Consider the following 16,598-nt stretch of genomic DNA (forward strand, 5'->3'; position numbering starts at 1 on the left):
TCTATTTAGAAGCTGAGTTTATTGGAGACCTGGAATGTGTCTCCAAAGCACTTTGGGTCAACCTCTGTTGTTTAAATGTGTTACAGCCTTTAAATAAAACACAAACAGCTTCAGACATTTTCCATACTTGAGGTATATTTTTTCATTTCCAAAAACATTATTTATTTATCACAATATACTGATACTGCACTTGGAGGATAGAAAGAAAGTATCGATCATGTCACATTAATATCAAAACCAGCATTGAAACTGATACTATTGATACTTGGATCGATCCGCCCACCTCTGGCGTCTGACAGTTTATTGACTGACAAAAACAAGACGAAGGTCAGTCCTCGTCATCAGCATGCTGCCAACCAACAGATATTACAGTGAAGGTCACAGGACAAAGCAGCTGCTGATTTTAAATCATAAATCTTTTTTTAGTATTTTGTTTTGTATACAAAAGATGGATTTATAGGTGAAGCCAGTGAGAGAGTGCCTCATACCTTTCATTTTTCAAGTTATTTCCCATTTTATTTTTGCTATCTTTAGTTCTCGTGTCTTCTGTTAGTTTTCCTTTGTCTGTGTTTAAGCTGCCATATCTGTTCCCACTTCCTATACATGTGCCTCCTGTCTTTCACCTGCCACTCAGCGTCCCAGCATTTCCCAAAAGTCTTGTTAATATGTAGTGTATGAACCTTTGAAATGTTTGTGGGTTTTGCTTTTTGCCTCTCCCTTGTTGGCTTTGTTTATCTTATTTACTTGTCCATGACCGCTGCCTCTCTGGATTAAGGATATGGATTTTGGATTTAACGTTGTCTCTGGTGTTATGTGTTTGGGTCTTCCTCCTCTTTGAATTGGTGCACTACATTCTCACCGCAGTCGGGTAATCAAAAATTGAAGAAAAACTATTGAAGGGAGAAAAAAAAAACACAGCCTATCTCTGCATTTTGGGTTTTCTGAGAGTAAAATCAGAAATAAAGATGACCATTAGGCACTGCTGCAGATGTTCAATAACAAGAAAAATTATTATAAGAGGCCTGATTAAATTTTACTAGTAAAGTCTACATATTGATGTAGGAAATAAAGGGGTTGGGTTATGAACCAGTTCTCTTACAGGGTTATGATTTAATATTTGTCAGGATGTGACTCTGGCCTTTGGCAGCAACGCTACAGTTTAAATTTGGAAAGATAAAATCTTTGTGTTCAATTATTATTATTTTTTATCTCCATTATAGTTTAAAGCCTGAGCCACTGTACAGCACATTCTCACCACACATTCTTCTTTTATGAAATTTAACTGTGAGAAACTAGGCAGTGGCAATTCTGCAGACTTTTGGGGCCACCATGTTTATTTCCAGACCAACCTGACCTGCTAGCTATGCTATATAGTGTCCCGATGTCACCAGGCTGCTCTGGCAGACAGTTTAAAAGCTATAGTAAATAACTTTTTGAGGTTATTTAATAGGGAGAATAATGTAAATATGCATTAAGTTTGAAGTTCATTTGAATCTTGACAACATGCTGTGTGACAGTTTAAGGCAGAAAGAGAAGGCTTACAATCAGGACTAATTTTTGTATCTAATTTCTGCATAAAATACAAAAACATGAAATTGTTTTAACAGCAACATTGTAACAATTACAGCCAGGAAAATTAAATATTTCATTAAAGTAATATTTTAGTAATGGATAAGACAAAAAAAAACATTCTCAGACTACAAAAAGGCTAAGCATGATGTTTTTGAACACAAATCACAGTTTTTAAGGAGGAGTACAGTTTATGCGCAACCTTTTCTTAGAGGTCAGTCAATACTGTTCTATTTTTTCTGCCATCATTTTTCCCACAGAAATTCTCCCAAGAGGTCAAGCAGAGCACACCATATGCTCCTCAATGGAGATAAGACACCCAGAGAATCAGAGAGCAGAGGATCTCCTCTACAGATCCATCCATGAATAATAACTAAATAATTCATTCAGATGTACATACCCTCACCCCACAACAACATAATTCCCTGTGGAACTGCTAATACTATCAGCACCTCTATAACTCCTACTTAATTGAGCTAATACGACTGGCACTGGTGTGAAAATAACCTGACCTTTGTTCATTCATTCTTACCTACATTGTTTGCGTGTGATTTCCATTAGCACCTGCACGATGTTATGCCGAAGACCACATTCACCCGCCTGATCAGTGAAGATGATCTGCGTGAAATATTCAAACCTCCCAGAGCCAATTAGGGTAATGGGGGTGTATTTGCATAGTTAGAAGGAAGGGGGAAAGATAAAGGGAGAAGGGACAGATGAAGGGCTGGAGGGATGGAGGAATGAGGAAGAAAAGATGAAAAGAAAGAAAAACATCATTGGAAGGTTCATAAAAATCTTTGTAGGCTTCTGGCTGTGTCGTGTTCATTGACTGTTACAACCAAAGCTGTCATCACATTACCAGCAGCACTGCAATATCTGAGGGGATTATTACAGGAAAAATACACAAAATAAGCAAAAATAACTTTTAAAAAAGACTGGTTTGTTACATGCAACTGATATTATTTAATGTATTGAATGAAGGCTGGAAAAATTTGGCAGATTGAACAGTTAGATCTGTTTCATGACCTTTTATCAAGGTTATAGGCCTGCTTCTTGATTTTACACAAACATCAGTGGTTTTCTGTTTAAACTAAGTTACATTACTTGATATATCTTACTCAACAATTTAGTCAGACGAGTTATACATAAGATAAAAGTAAACTTAAATTCCTAGTTAGTGAGAGACTATGCATTCTTTGAGCATCATAGCAAGCAGACAGTTTGTTGAGTTGAAGAACATAAGACACACAGAAGTTAGAGAATTAAAACCTTCAGGTACTTTTAGAAAAAGAAGTAAAATACTTTTATTTTGAAGACGTTGCAATTATTCAGCAAAGAGATCATTCTCAAATGAAATGACCTTTGCAGCACATGTATGATCCTTCAAACTGCTTTCATCATGTTATTGATTGTATTGGTTCTGCACCGGAGACATTTCAACAGGAACAGCCTTTATCTGGTTCAATGAAACGGCCCTGCTATTGAGCGCATAGACTCTCTGTTACATTGTCAGAACAAACTGAGATGTTTAAGCCGAACTGAACCGTCATTAAAGGTGAAATATGTAACGCTTGTCAGCTTCTGTTTTCAAACACAACTTTAAGGTGGAGAGATAAAATGTCTTGATGCATGCTCAATCATCCAGGTAAGTAAAGGTAAAGCCCATCTCTGAATCGAAGAGGGGGCCTAAGGATACATCTTTCACCATCTTACAATGCTGTGTGAGTGACAAAACATTTCTCCCACCGAAAACGCTACATCCATTTACGTCCGTTTTGGGATTTAAGGTGGAGAATGAATGGTGATAGGGAGCTTCAATAGTAACAAGAAAAATTTATTAAGACATTACTTTTCGATTGTTTATCTTCTGATTTAGAGATAAACACATCCACACGTCTGCACAAGCCTGCAGGAAGGTGTCACACTACCTAATGCTGTGATTGCTACTGAAGTGCAAGCTCAAAACACTAAAGGCCTATATAATAAATAAATAAATATGAAATCAGTGTGACAGTGCTTTAAACTTGCATCCCTTCCAGCAGCCAGCAGGAGGCGACCTCTCTGGCAGCACAAAGATGTTGAATTTTGGTTTTTCAATACAGCGCTATTTTCATTTTAAAAGGTAACAAATGCCTTGTGTTGCTACAAACATTGCGGGTCTTAGTGAGATCTACCTCTTGCTTGTCATTTCCACTATCAAAAAACCAAGATAGTGGCAGGCAAAATGCTAAAGGCTCCAAAACTGCAGGTAACAATGCCCGTGGCTCACAGTGGCTACCATCCTCTTATACAGCCTGAGAGAGTTGGCAGTGATGTCACCTGGTCTCTGCATATTTAATCATATTATATAGTCTGTAACCTGCACACCAGGAGCACAGAAAAATAAGAATGAAAAGCAACAGAAAAATGCAGACACAGGGTATCACACACAACATAACAGTGATTGAAAGTGATTACTCTTAACAGCCTATAAACTGGCTACTGCTACTCATTCAACTATCAAGTGTCACTTTACTTTAAACCTGCCTGTTTCAGAATTAAGTGTTAATATTAATCCTTGAGCATCTCTTTTCTTGAAGAATTAAAGTTTGGTCACAAGATGTTCACACAACCTCTAAAGTGTCAAATTTGATTTGGTATAATAATAAAAATAACAATAAAGTCTACTTTTTGTTACAATTATTATTTATGCTAATATGATTTTAGTTTTTAAATTTTACCAGAGTTGCACACAAACACCGTCTCACACACTCATTGACATGTCATCGCACGCATTCACAGTAACAGCCGCAGGCTTTGTTCCTTATTAAAGATACTTGGTGTTTTTTATTTACATCATATAAGACATAAGATGTGCCCTTAATGTCAGTCAGAAACCAACAGTTGTCATCATGCCCCTTCCATATACAGTGCACCTAATTCCAACAGCAGGGTCAAACGGGGTTCATTTCCAGGGTCAGTTTTGCTATGTTTACAACATCAAACACCAAAGTACAAGAGCCTCTGCAGACTTTTGAATGTGATTATAAACCACTGGGTCTCAAATGAAATGATTAATTAGTGATAATTTAACCTATGGAAGCTACTATTTCTCAAAGGTTGGAGCTGAACATAGAAATACATGTTTTGGCGGACCCAGGCATCAACCCTCATTTGTTTCTGCTGTTAAAACTAGACTGTTAAAACAAGTAAAGTCCAGTTTCCCATCATCTTTGACCCTTTGTACTGTATGTCAGTGGGGGTGAAGCTGAACTTGGCAACAAAACAGTTTATAACAATGTCCTGCAAAAAACATAGCAACTTTATTCTTCAATAAAAATGATATTTTCATGCTATTTCAGTTAAAGAAAATGTTTCATGAATGCATCATCAAACAAAATCATTTAATTCAGTAAAACACAGAATGAAAAAGTAACAAAAGTGTCTATATTGTTTTAAGTTCTTAAAAAAAAGAAGAAGACATTACCGAGCGCATGAAGGTTTTGTGGGACAGAGGTGCGTCGAGAAAACCAGCCTGCCTTTAGATGGATGAAACATACTGACAGAAAGTATAAAGCTGAAATAAAAAAAATAAGGACAACAAAGCAGAGATTCTTGTTTTGCTACAACTCACAATTCACTTTGGAATTATACCAAAAAGAACCTGCAAAGTCATCGTAATACAATTTCAGGTTTGTTTGTTTTTTCTCATTTGGAATACATTACATAATTAAAATTGTACAGATTTTGCTAATAAGTGGTGTTTGTATTATCTCCTATTGTTTGACCCACACACGCACAAAGTCACACAATCAGGCACGCAGACAACAGCTGGAGGAGTCGTGGATGTATTTGGCTTTGTCTCACTGGACGCTGGACCCTCACACACTTACTTAACAATATTTGTTCATGTTCATTATTTGAGACAATTTATACACTATAGCTCAGTTGTATTGCCATTGTTACCTTAAAGTACGCCTGTGTGTGAGTAAGTCACCGACTTGTGCAGTGGTGTATCACTGTAAAGAAACAGTACCTGCAACACCTCTGCATCTAAATAGACTTGTTAGATCAGGCCAAACATTTATTATTATACCAAGAATCTACAGACTTGGAGATGTAAGGACTGGACACAAGTTGTGTGGGTGTAATGCTGGTGTAACGTCCTATTTTAAGCCTACCAGCAAAAATTTAGGCACTGCACTACATTTATGCTACAGTAGATTTATCAAGTATACATTAATTTGTCTATGCATTATCACCAGGATGACAGCTGGGAAGTACTTGTACATTTGTATGCGAAAGCCTGCCCTGTAAAAACCTCCCCCCAGGCTCAGTAACACAGCTGTCAAATACACTTAACAAGGTTTCTGGGGGGTTATCTTACTGGTGGGTACAACGCAGTAGTAGAGTCCTTCCACAAAAGAAATCAATGCAAATATTGTCGATTATTTGCAGCGATAACACAAAATTTTAGGTAGAATTTAAAGACACTTTGAAAATTGTGGTTTTATATAAAATCACCCTTCTGGTACCTCACAGAAAAGCTGTGAAATCTAACTTTATGGTCAATTAAAAAACAATAACCACCTTTTTACTTTCCCTGGCTTTAAAGACTGACTTCCCTTAACTCTGGAAGACCTGATGAACACCATTATGTCTGACATACACGTTACTTTTCACTGATAGACTTGACACAGTTTATGTAAAGAGAAATGCTAATCTTCTGAGCCACTGATGAATACTTACATAAGATGCATGTTTTGCTGAAGTCTCAGATGGTTACTGCAGATTTTGGTTCTCTATACACCACACAAAATGAATGGACGGTCTTGGACAGATTTTTTTTTTTTTTGCTCTGTTGCCGCAAAGTGTAATAAAATGTTTAACAACCCCCTACGCAAAATAATCCACTGATTTAAGCTTAAAGTTGGCAGATGTCTTTAAGTGAAGATAAACTCTAAGCTTAAGATGGCAAAGCTGTCCCACTAAACAACGGCACCTAGTTTCATGTTAATAAAAAACTTTTTCGCTGTGTTGCAACTCGTAATATTTTTTAGGCAAAAAGCTACGCTGCCATGTTTTTGACTGATGTGTTTATTGTCTAGCCAACTGTAAGCACTCTACTGCATAGCATACACTTTAGAAATAGTCGTTTTGTTAATAGGAAATGTGGGTAAGATGGTGACACATAAAAAAAATAAAAATTTAATTCAAATGTGCAAGCCTTCATTGCTTTGTAATGCTTCCTCCCATCTGAGACTCTGCTGACAGAATTTTATGGCAATAATGAACACTGGCAGTTTAAAAGGAAATCTGTGCTGTTTGCCCTCTTAACACCATTTCCATCAGTTTGGAACAACACATAGTTGTGCTGGTGAATGTCTAAGTTAGAGGGCAAAAAAGGTATTTGTTATTGGATTTCTTATATCAATGAGTTTCAGTGTGTAACCATTGTTTTTCCTCCCTGCTACTACCGCGAGCCATCAAGATGTGGAAAGCAGGAATAAAACCTGGTGTTCTGGTGTGTCTAAATGCACATTTGGCACTTTTTTATTTGATCTTCTTGGGTTCAAGCAACAAGTATGTAATTTGGCAAGATGTAGTGAATTTGCAACATCCTATTTCTATTAAAATTATGAACTATAATCTGTGCTGGAGTAAACCAGTGACGAAACCATTCTTTTCTCTCGGAACAGATGTTATTATCAGTTTATTAAGTAAGTTGAGCAATAATGTAATGTTGTCAAGCATGGAAAGGAAACAATGAGTACCGCTCATTCGAATTTAAATAACAAAGATCTTATGCATGTTTTTTGCTTGTTGGGGGCCATCCATTAGTAATAATTTCATTTAGGCTGTTATCTCTGTTCCCTTCATATCATAATATAAACATTTCTATTAACATCAAATATATATCCATATAATGGAAACTATAACCCTGTATATTTTTTTTCCCTTAATCAACCATTTAAACTGATATAAACATTTTTTTACTCAACTGTTTAAGAACGCTGGCAGCACTTTAAAGTAACTATAAAATAATACCCAAATCTGCCGGGGCTATCAAATATACAAAGACTATTCAACTTCAAACCTTCAGCTCCCACTGCATGATGATAGCTTATGAAGACTGTCTCAGATGAATTCGTTTGACATCGCTTGATTTGCTTGAGCAAATTATACTCAGACTACTACGTAATCTGAAACCTGGTGGTTGCACCTGATAGGGCTAGTAGAGAACTGCATACTGTATATTAAAAATTTAAAGCCGTTAAAACAGGTTATGTGTGTAAGTGTGAACTGTGTAAGATACGCATACTACGACTAAGTGTATAATTTGGCACAGTACTGTATTATAAGTACTATTTAGTGTGTAGTATTGGATCTGGACACAGTCGAGTGAATGCAAATTAAAATATCTGAATTCTTTGAGGAAGGCTTGATTTATCTTGCCAACCAATCATTACCATCCAAGAGTGAAATGTACAACAAATACAAAAGTGGCTTAAAACCATTGGCAAATGTCATTCTTCCTTTCATGTCATTAACCGTTTTTTAAAAAGTCATAAAACAACTTAAAACATGAGATAAATTGAGCGATCCCTATATTTTCTATAGTATATATATATATAGTTCAATTCATCTTATATCTGTCCAAATTTGAGCAATAAAAAGGCACTGAGCTGGGAATAATTTTCAGACCTACACATATAATATGCAATGAAATGGCTGGACTTGGGTTGGTTATAGTTTTCAGTAGGTTAGAAGCAGACAGACCTATAAAGTCAGCCTAATACTCGTGGTTTTGGCATTTGTCCTTAGATGACTGCTAAATTGTCTCCTTTGTGCCTCTCATTAATCACCCGCCACCACAACCAACTGCTCCTAGGTTGATGCTTTCTAATATAACAAGTAGCAGTTGTTAAACGTATGTTTGGTAAAGCATGACGTTACACAGAGACAGCTGCAGGGGGAGGAAGGAGTTGCTGTGTTGTTATCATCCTTGTAAAAGTGGCCATGATGCACAGCAAACGTTTATGGCAATGTTGCCATCTTGCAAAAATTCACCCAACTTTATACTCAGCACCCAGTTTGTTAATGGGAAGTGGATTTGTTCAATTTGCGCAGTTCCATTTCTATTGAGTGCAATTACGGTCATATGTTTGGTCTATCTCCAGGCTTTCTCCAAGCATTCCCGTGTTTAGACGCAGGTCAGAGAGAACCAGATTCCAGGTCTGGAGCTGAGGAATCCAGCTAGATCATCAAGGTTTATATTAAGGTTTCTCTTCTAATTGATTCCATCAGTACACTTCCCTGGGGGAGGGTCCTTGTGAGACTAGCGCAGTAGCTGTTCCTTAAGTCTTTTGAACCGTATCTCCTTAGCTCAGGAGAGACGAGGGCATGTTGTTCTTCTTCACTTATGATGAAAGCCTTTTCAAAGTTTCATTCATACAGGCCATCCCACAGGTCTGAATCAAAGTTTTTCTTAAATAATGCATTTGCATATCCAAAGATCTGTGTAATTGGTTTCCTGCACAAGTTCAAAATCCAGTCACTAACATAATAATTAACTGTGTAACCTGGTCTGTGTATGGGCTCTACAAACTTGTTTCTCTTAGAAACATGGTCCCAATACTGTAGGAGACTTTCCTCATAGAGGCCGGAGGAGCGGAGCGAGAGCTGGTCAGTGAGGCGTGACTGTGGGATGTGCCCGCCTCCAGGAAGTAACATGTCCCTGGGATCTCTTTGGGAAAATTCTCTGGGAGGTCCAGCCTTGAACGAGGGACAAATGAAAAAGAGCGGTCGTCTTTCAACAGTCTGTTTAAAAGAGACGAAAATAAGAGAAGATTAAAAAAAGTAAAACAGAGGTCAAGTAAAATAACGTGAATATTAAATCAAGTTATGATCGAATAATGAGTCACACTAAAACAGTAACACCAAATAAAAAGCCTGTGAGGGCGTATACTTCCATAACTTAAGGTACTGTATACAGTATATATGCAATGCATTTTTATGCAACATACAGCACAGGTACTTACTGATACGTTGTGGGACTAACATTGATACACCTGGGATGGCTTCCTGATTCAAACTTGCTGGCCAGCGTCACATTGTTTCCAAACAAGCAGTAGCGTGGCATTTTAACCCCGACCACACCTGCCAGCACCGAACCTGTGTGAATACCTATCCTCAGCTGGGACAGAAAGGAAAGAAGGTGATGGGAGAGGAAAAAAACAGAAGTGGAAGGTATGTTAAAGCAATGAAAGGATTTCATGTGCATATCTTGGAAGCACGCATGCACATTTTACCTGAGTCTGTTTACAGTCCAAAGAATATTACTGTCCGCATCAAAGTTCAGAGCAAAGTGCCCAAACTGAACTCGTCCTGGCCTCTAAAATGAGTAAACAAACCTGCCACTGTTGCAGATGTTCATAAATTTGATTTCCCTGCTGAACCAGGCTGATGCCATTAATTCGTTTGCTGTCTATCCTGCAGTACAAAGGCTATCTTGTGTGCATTGATCCGATAAATGGAAACTGTAGCGTCGTAATCATGGTTCCATATTAGTGTGGATGTTATTACCTAATCTGATATCCTGGAGAAGCAGATTTTTTGAGAGATGAAAATCTTAAAATAGCATGAGCATGAGAGGGAAATTAATCAAATAAATAATTGATTCCATCTCCACTTGGTAACAGATCCATGGCAGCAACGCGGTGTTCGTATTATAATCTGGCTGAAGCATGAATCTATAAATGGCTGGAGGCTGGAGTGAAAGCTATCTGGCTATCGCTGCATTTCATGGTCACTCAACCAAGCATTTATTTCTACCACTCGGGGACAAGTCATTGTGGGGGTGTACATGTCTGGCTGTGCGAACACACCCCTCCCAAATAAGCCAGTGCAACCAAGTCCTGAAGTATTTGACGGCTCTTTCTAGAATAAGGATTTTAAAACCACATTTTGACTTACTCGACACACCAGGTAAGTATTCTTTTTACCTGGTGCAAGATCGGGCTTGTTACTTTTCGATTCAGTATCGCAAACCAAATTAGAGAATCAGATATGAAAATACACAATAAAATATATCCAACAGCTTTTACAACTTTTCCTAACTTTTACAGGAAAGTCAGACTTGTTTGGTCTTTCTTTACACACACTGGAGCGCATTTTGGAAGGACCTTGGGAACTATTTTTAAAAACAACTCAGACGATCAACAGCGTAGTCCGGATACAGTGCTGCGCTAAAACTTCCTTGTAATTCCTTTTGTCGCTAGTATTTGTCCACAGTCCCCCATAGTTTGCATTGAAGAAATGGAGATTATTTGTCTCCACTTCAAAGTACAAGTGTGCCTTTTGAAACGTGTTGGTTGCAGCAGTAAGGGAGAACTTTTTTCCTGTTTCTGGTTTCAAAACCTCTCAGTGACTGTCTGTAGACAAATCTGCATCTTCTGTGCAAACTACCAAAGCAATGACCCTCTTTACAACAATTTCACCAGCAATCTCCAGCAGACTCTTGTCAGCTGGTCAGGGAATACAGATTTTTCCCTAGAGACCAGAGGTTGCCACGTGGTTGCCAGCTGAACTCTAGGGCTGTATGATGGAGGTCTTACTAACTCCTGTCTCTCGTGCTGGTTGTAACTGAAGTTCACTCTTTTGTCACATCTTTTTTGCTTGCTTGATTTTCATCTTGTATGTTGCTTTAAATCCTGTAATATCCCTGGCTTATCCCATTGGAGCTCTTGCTGTCATGCTGATTCACATTATTGCTACAGTTAGACAGGAAACGTGCGAGATAGACATACCTACATCTTTACTACAACAAGTAGATTTGTTTACCAATACGCTGCTGTGAACCTTGAATGTTGTGTCATTGCAACAGCGTGATTGGCTGATATGTTTTCTGGTTCTGCTGCTGATTGGCTCTTCTGCTGGGAGCGGGACAACCGCGGTCTATGGTGTTGTTGGATGCTTTCATAGATTTCTATTCAAGATTCTTCATAATGTCTCTGGTGGAACCCAGTAGATTTCTAATGATCTGTTTGAGCGTCTCTTCACCTTTGTAATCAATGCCACACTGTGCATTCCAGCACAGTGCACGGTAGTCATAGCAACAACAGCCGAGTGGGGTAGTGAGAGAGAAGGAGCAAGACAGATTGAAAGACAATGGAGAGGGAGACAAAATAACCCTATAATTAGATGGCAAAACCTTGACAGCAGAGGCGGAGAGACAAAGGAAATGAGAGAGACAGAAAGCACAGGAGAAAGGTGCTGCTAGGTGCACTAGTGTGACCTATTTTTGTAGCTAAACCGCTTACAGATGGCCATGTACTTGTCTGTCTCTACAACAGACACTCACACAAACAAATCTACATCCAGCGCCCACACTTCTCTTTCTTTCTCAGTCTCAAAACACAGACACTGTAAAACTCATACACCCTTCCCCTCCCTTTTCGCTGTGAGTCAGCATCCATAGCACATGGCCTTCAGTGAGCCAAAGAGCAAATGGCGCAGCAGCACAGACGACCAATCGCGTTCTAGCCTCTGGCCAAGCTGACAGAAACACAAAGATGGAGACAGACTGAGACACAGAGAGGAGGGAGTTGTTGTTAAAGAGTGAATATTTCTCATACAGTCATTCAGTAGTTTGTAAGTTTTACTGAGGTAAAACTAATTTAAGGAAACTGCTTTAAGGCTCAGTTCAGTTTCATTTCAACATAACATCAGTCATTCTTTGTATTGTAAGGTATAGACCCTATAGCATTATCTGAAAAAATACCTAGTCATGCAAACAGTTTCAACAAAAAACAAGTGTTGCCTTCATGTTGGCAGGACCACTGTCTTAGACTGCATTAGCTTTGGCTAGATGTACCGAAAAAACTGGGAGCTAGGGTTAGCCGGTGTAAGCAGCAATACTTAAGCAAAGTTAAGTCAGATTTCTAATTCTGAAACAGTCAGTTAGCTGATTAGTCAATCATTAAAAAAGTCAAATGTCTCAAAAATGGGTCCCTCCTCCTAAATGTGCTACGCAACCATCTCTTTATTGCATTGCAAAACTGAATGTCTTGGGCTTCTGATTGTTGTTGAGACAAAAGAAGCGATCTGAATGATGTTGCCATGTGCTCTGAGAAAGAAAGAAAAAAAAACAGAAGCCTTTTTTTAGACTTTGAAACTGGAAAAAATGCCTGTTAGAGATTATTCCCTAATAGGTAACACTTAATGTTAAGTGCCTAATAATTTGTACCAATTCGGTGGTCATTGACAAATTTTATAGAATAGACGAGTAGGCATGCAGGGAGGAGCGGGTTGGTATAAATCACAAAACTGTGCATTGCTATTTTCTCTCATCATCATATCAATATATTAGAGATTAAAATATATAATTCAGAGAGAAGTTGTTTGACAGCAACACAATGCATTTAGGCATGCAGACATTGTGAAGATAAGTTCAAAATGAGCATCAGGATGCGGAAGAAAGGTGATTTAAATAAATGTTCCTTGACTGCGGGTGTTGGAGTATTTGAAAAACTGCTGGTCTAATGAGATTTCCCCATAAAAACCATCCCTAGGATGTTGCAGAGAGCAGCTCTCTGGGTGCAAATGCCTTGTTGATGTCAAAGGTCAGGGGAGAATGGCCAGACTGCTTGAAGTTGAAGAAGGCAAGAGTAACTCAAATAACCATTCGTTCCAACCAATATATGCAGAAGACCATCTCTGAACCTTGAAGGTGTTGGACTACAGCAGCAGAAGACCACGCCAGGTGACACCCCTGTCCACTAAGAAGAACAAACTGAAGCTACAATTCGAATGTGTTCACTAAATTTGGTGAATAGAAAATCGGAAAACCATGCCTAGTCTGATGAACCTCCACTTCTGCTGCGACATTCAGAGGGTAGAGTCAGAATTTGCCATAAACAAAATTTAAACATCCCATCGCGCCTTGTATTAATGGGTTATGCTGCCAGTAGTTGTGTAATGGTACAAGTTCAACGACCTTCAACATCAAAAGAGCCATTTTATCACCTCCTACCAAATAACAGGGGAAAAAATAAATAAATAAATAAAATATATATTTTTGTTTTCCCCAAACCTTGTGGGAACAACAGATGAGGGGCTAAGGAATAGTACCAACTGAGCATCGTTTACATGCAACAACCTGCCGGGCTGTTGCATGGAAATGTCCTATACAGGTTGCATGGACGTCCATGTCCATTTCTCAGTTCTGCAGATGCAGTCTCTGTTTGCTGGGCATAGGCCCACATAAAAAGAATAACAACTGTTTAGTTTGAATATAAACCTGCATACAGAGAGTGTTAACTCAGCGTGTTTTGTGAAGTATATTTGGTGAGAAAACCATTGAGGTTTGGGCACAGTTCCTATTAGCCGCAGCAAGCACTACATCACTCCCATCCACACCTGCTCACCTACTCATACACCCACTCATACACACAAGCACACGCATACATACAGATCGTGGCATAGACCTGTAATTGAGGCAATAATGTAGATAAAAACAACATACGGCACAATGTTTGGTTTCTATACGTGAATCTCTCTTGACATCTCTGTATATGTCTCTGTGTCACTCGATCACTTGCTCAGTCTTCTCTCCGTGGCTAAACATTTTCTCTCACTCCTCTCTCACAGCCCTCGTGTTAGTTTGCATAACAGTGCAGCATTGGCTGGAGCTGAGTGCACTCGCTGAACACCATTTGTCATGCTGAAGTGTTGAATATCTTTATGCCAACATAAAGTGATGAGAGATAAGGAGGAGGGCATTACAAAGCGTGCAAAACAGGGAAAGCAGAACAAGACTGCATTTCGGGATGAAGGGAAAAAAGAAAGAGGTGAAATTAAAGAAAGGAGTTTGAGCCAGGCTGCGGAGGAGTCGGCGGGGAGATGAGGAGGAGGAGGTGAAAGATAAAGAAGGGAAGGGGAAAATAGAGAGAGAAAGTGGGAGAGCAAGAGAGCAGGCCAAAAATGCTTGGCAAGGCCTTTCTATTTTAAGATGGATGGACAATGTTAGGAGCATGCAGTACACAGAGCAGCATTCTCTCTGTTATTTAACATTTGTCCATCTTAGTTTCTCTTACACTTATGCCTGGTTTGTGGGTCTTGATGTTTATTGTTCCTCAATTTGTTAAAGTCACAAATATCCATTTTTGTCTTTTAAAAAAGAGCTAATTAATCTCATATTTTGCAAAATTGTACTAAACCAGAAGTACCCATTACTCAGTATCTCTTATTTAGGACTTTCTAAATGTTTGGTTATTCACAATAAGAAAAACACTGAATATCAAAGCCTCAGCCTGTAATACGATTTAATACAGCAAAGCATGCAAAGCTACTTTGGCATCGTAAGTGTGCTGGGTGACCTTCACAGTGACTGGACTAAGGATAGTCATAAATAAATCATTCCCCTTTCCTTTTTATTCGTCTAAATTAACATGAGAGGTTGAAACTCGGTTCGCTCCTTCGTGACTCTTTGCTTCCCTTCCTACTTAAAATACTGTACTCATCATTTTTCCCGCAGCTTTCCTTCTCCTCTCTCTTTGAAGCCACACACCATTTAAAGCATTTTTAAAAGTACAGTTAGACCACTGTTAAATGCAGTTCCACAAACTAGCTTTCATTTTTGTACCTATGAAAATGAGCTGATAACTGATAACTTTGCGATGATGTGTCAAAACTCACAACACCAGCATGATGTGGACAGTACCACTGTTACTATTTCAAGTGCAGCTGTTAAATGTGACACTATATGGACACATTACACCTACAGGAGCTTCTCAGCCATAGAAATCCAGGCCATGAAGCACCAGGCGCTCAGTTTTTAACGCTGATGTTAATGCCCGAGGAGGTTTGGATCTCCACAGCTACTGAGTCAGCAGAGTGTTGCCAACTTTTCCGCACTACACGCCTCAGCACTTGTCGACTCTACTCTCTAACTTTACTGTTACTGCGGTTCTCGAACACTTCCACTTTGCAATAATACCACTTACAGTTGATCATGAAGTATCTAAAAGAGGAGAAATTCAACGAATTGACTTGTTGCAGTGGTAGTATCCTGTTACAGTACTAGGCTCAAATTTAGTGAGCTCTTTAGAACAACCCATAATTTCACAAATGTTTGTAAAGGCGGACTACATGGCTACATGCTGGATTTTATACACCTGTAAAAATGGGACTGGCAAAAAAAGACAAACTTCATAGTTAGGGCAATCCTCCCTCCCTTAGTTATGTTGCAATAGGTCCAGGCTGCTGAGGGCTTCTCATGATGCCATTTTCTTCTTCACTTAACTTTTTTCACTCACCTTTTTCTGTTTATACATCTCTTTGCATTTAATCATTCATTATTATTAATCTCTGTCTATTAGTCTCTAATCCACAGCATGTCTTTGTCCGATCTTGGCAAATGAGCCTGGTTCTGCTGAAGGTTACTTTCTGTTAAAAGGGAGTTTTTCCTTCCCGCTGTCACCAAAGCTCTTGCTGATAGGGGGGTCATATGATTGTTGGGGTTTTCTCTGTTTTCTCTGTATTATTGTAGGGTTGCTACCTACATTGTAAACCCGCCCTGAGGCAACTGTTGTTGTGATTTAGTGCTATATAAAATAATTTGAATTGAATTGACAGTAAACATCTGAATTCCAAGATTAAGAGATTAAATACTTTTGTCCATATCCTGTAGTATATTTTTCTAGCAATATAACTGTATTAAGTGTTCCTGTCACATGACAATAGAACAACAATAGGATATAAAAATGTCCATAAAATACAACAAACTTATGTTACCTGGTGTAAAAAGAAAGATAAAAAAAGAGTATTAACTGCACCAATGTCAGCTAAGCAACACTTAGGCTGTGTCTTAAAAATGTTGTTGGCTTGGGTAAACCATCTTAACATATATTATTTATTGATTAGAAAACATGGAAAAATTGAGAGATAGAAAAAGTAACAAGGGAAGAATCAAGAAAAAGGAAAGAGGGGAGCCTTCCTATCTTTACCTGTGTTCTTCTCTTCCTGACCTAGCCCACTAGTAGCCCACT

At 38.6% G+C, this 16,598-nt stretch overlaps 1 protein-coding gene across 3 annotated transcripts in view; it reads right to left on the reverse strand.

Annotated features, from left to right (window-relative positions):
• Positions 1 to 4,374: 4,374 nt before the first annotated feature.
• The window catches only part of gucy1a2 (guanylate cyclase 1, soluble, alpha 2), a 43,917-nt gene continuing 31,693 nt past the window's right edge, over positions 4,375 to 16,598 (reverse strand). For all 3 annotated transcript variants that reach the window (XM_063492887.1, XM_063492886.1, XM_063492888.1), the window contains 2 exons: positions 9,591 to 9,745; positions 4,375 to 9,369 (listed from right to left, as the gene is read on the reverse strand). In XM_063492887.1, coding sequence (XP_063348957.1) covers positions 9,150 to 9,369; positions 9,591 to 9,745 — 375 coding nt within the window. In that variant the 3' untranslated portion in view covers positions 4,375 to 9,149. The remainder of the gene's footprint in view (positions 9,370 to 9,590; positions 9,746 to 16,598) is intronic.

This window comes from Pelmatolapia mariae, linkage group LG14 (genome assembly GCF_036321145.2).
Source record: "Pelmatolapia mariae isolate MD_Pm_ZW linkage group LG14, Pm_UMD_F_2, whole genome shotgun sequence".
Lineage (NCBI taxonomy): Eukaryota > Metazoa > Chordata > Actinopteri > Cichliformes > Cichlidae > Pelmatolapia > Pelmatolapia mariae.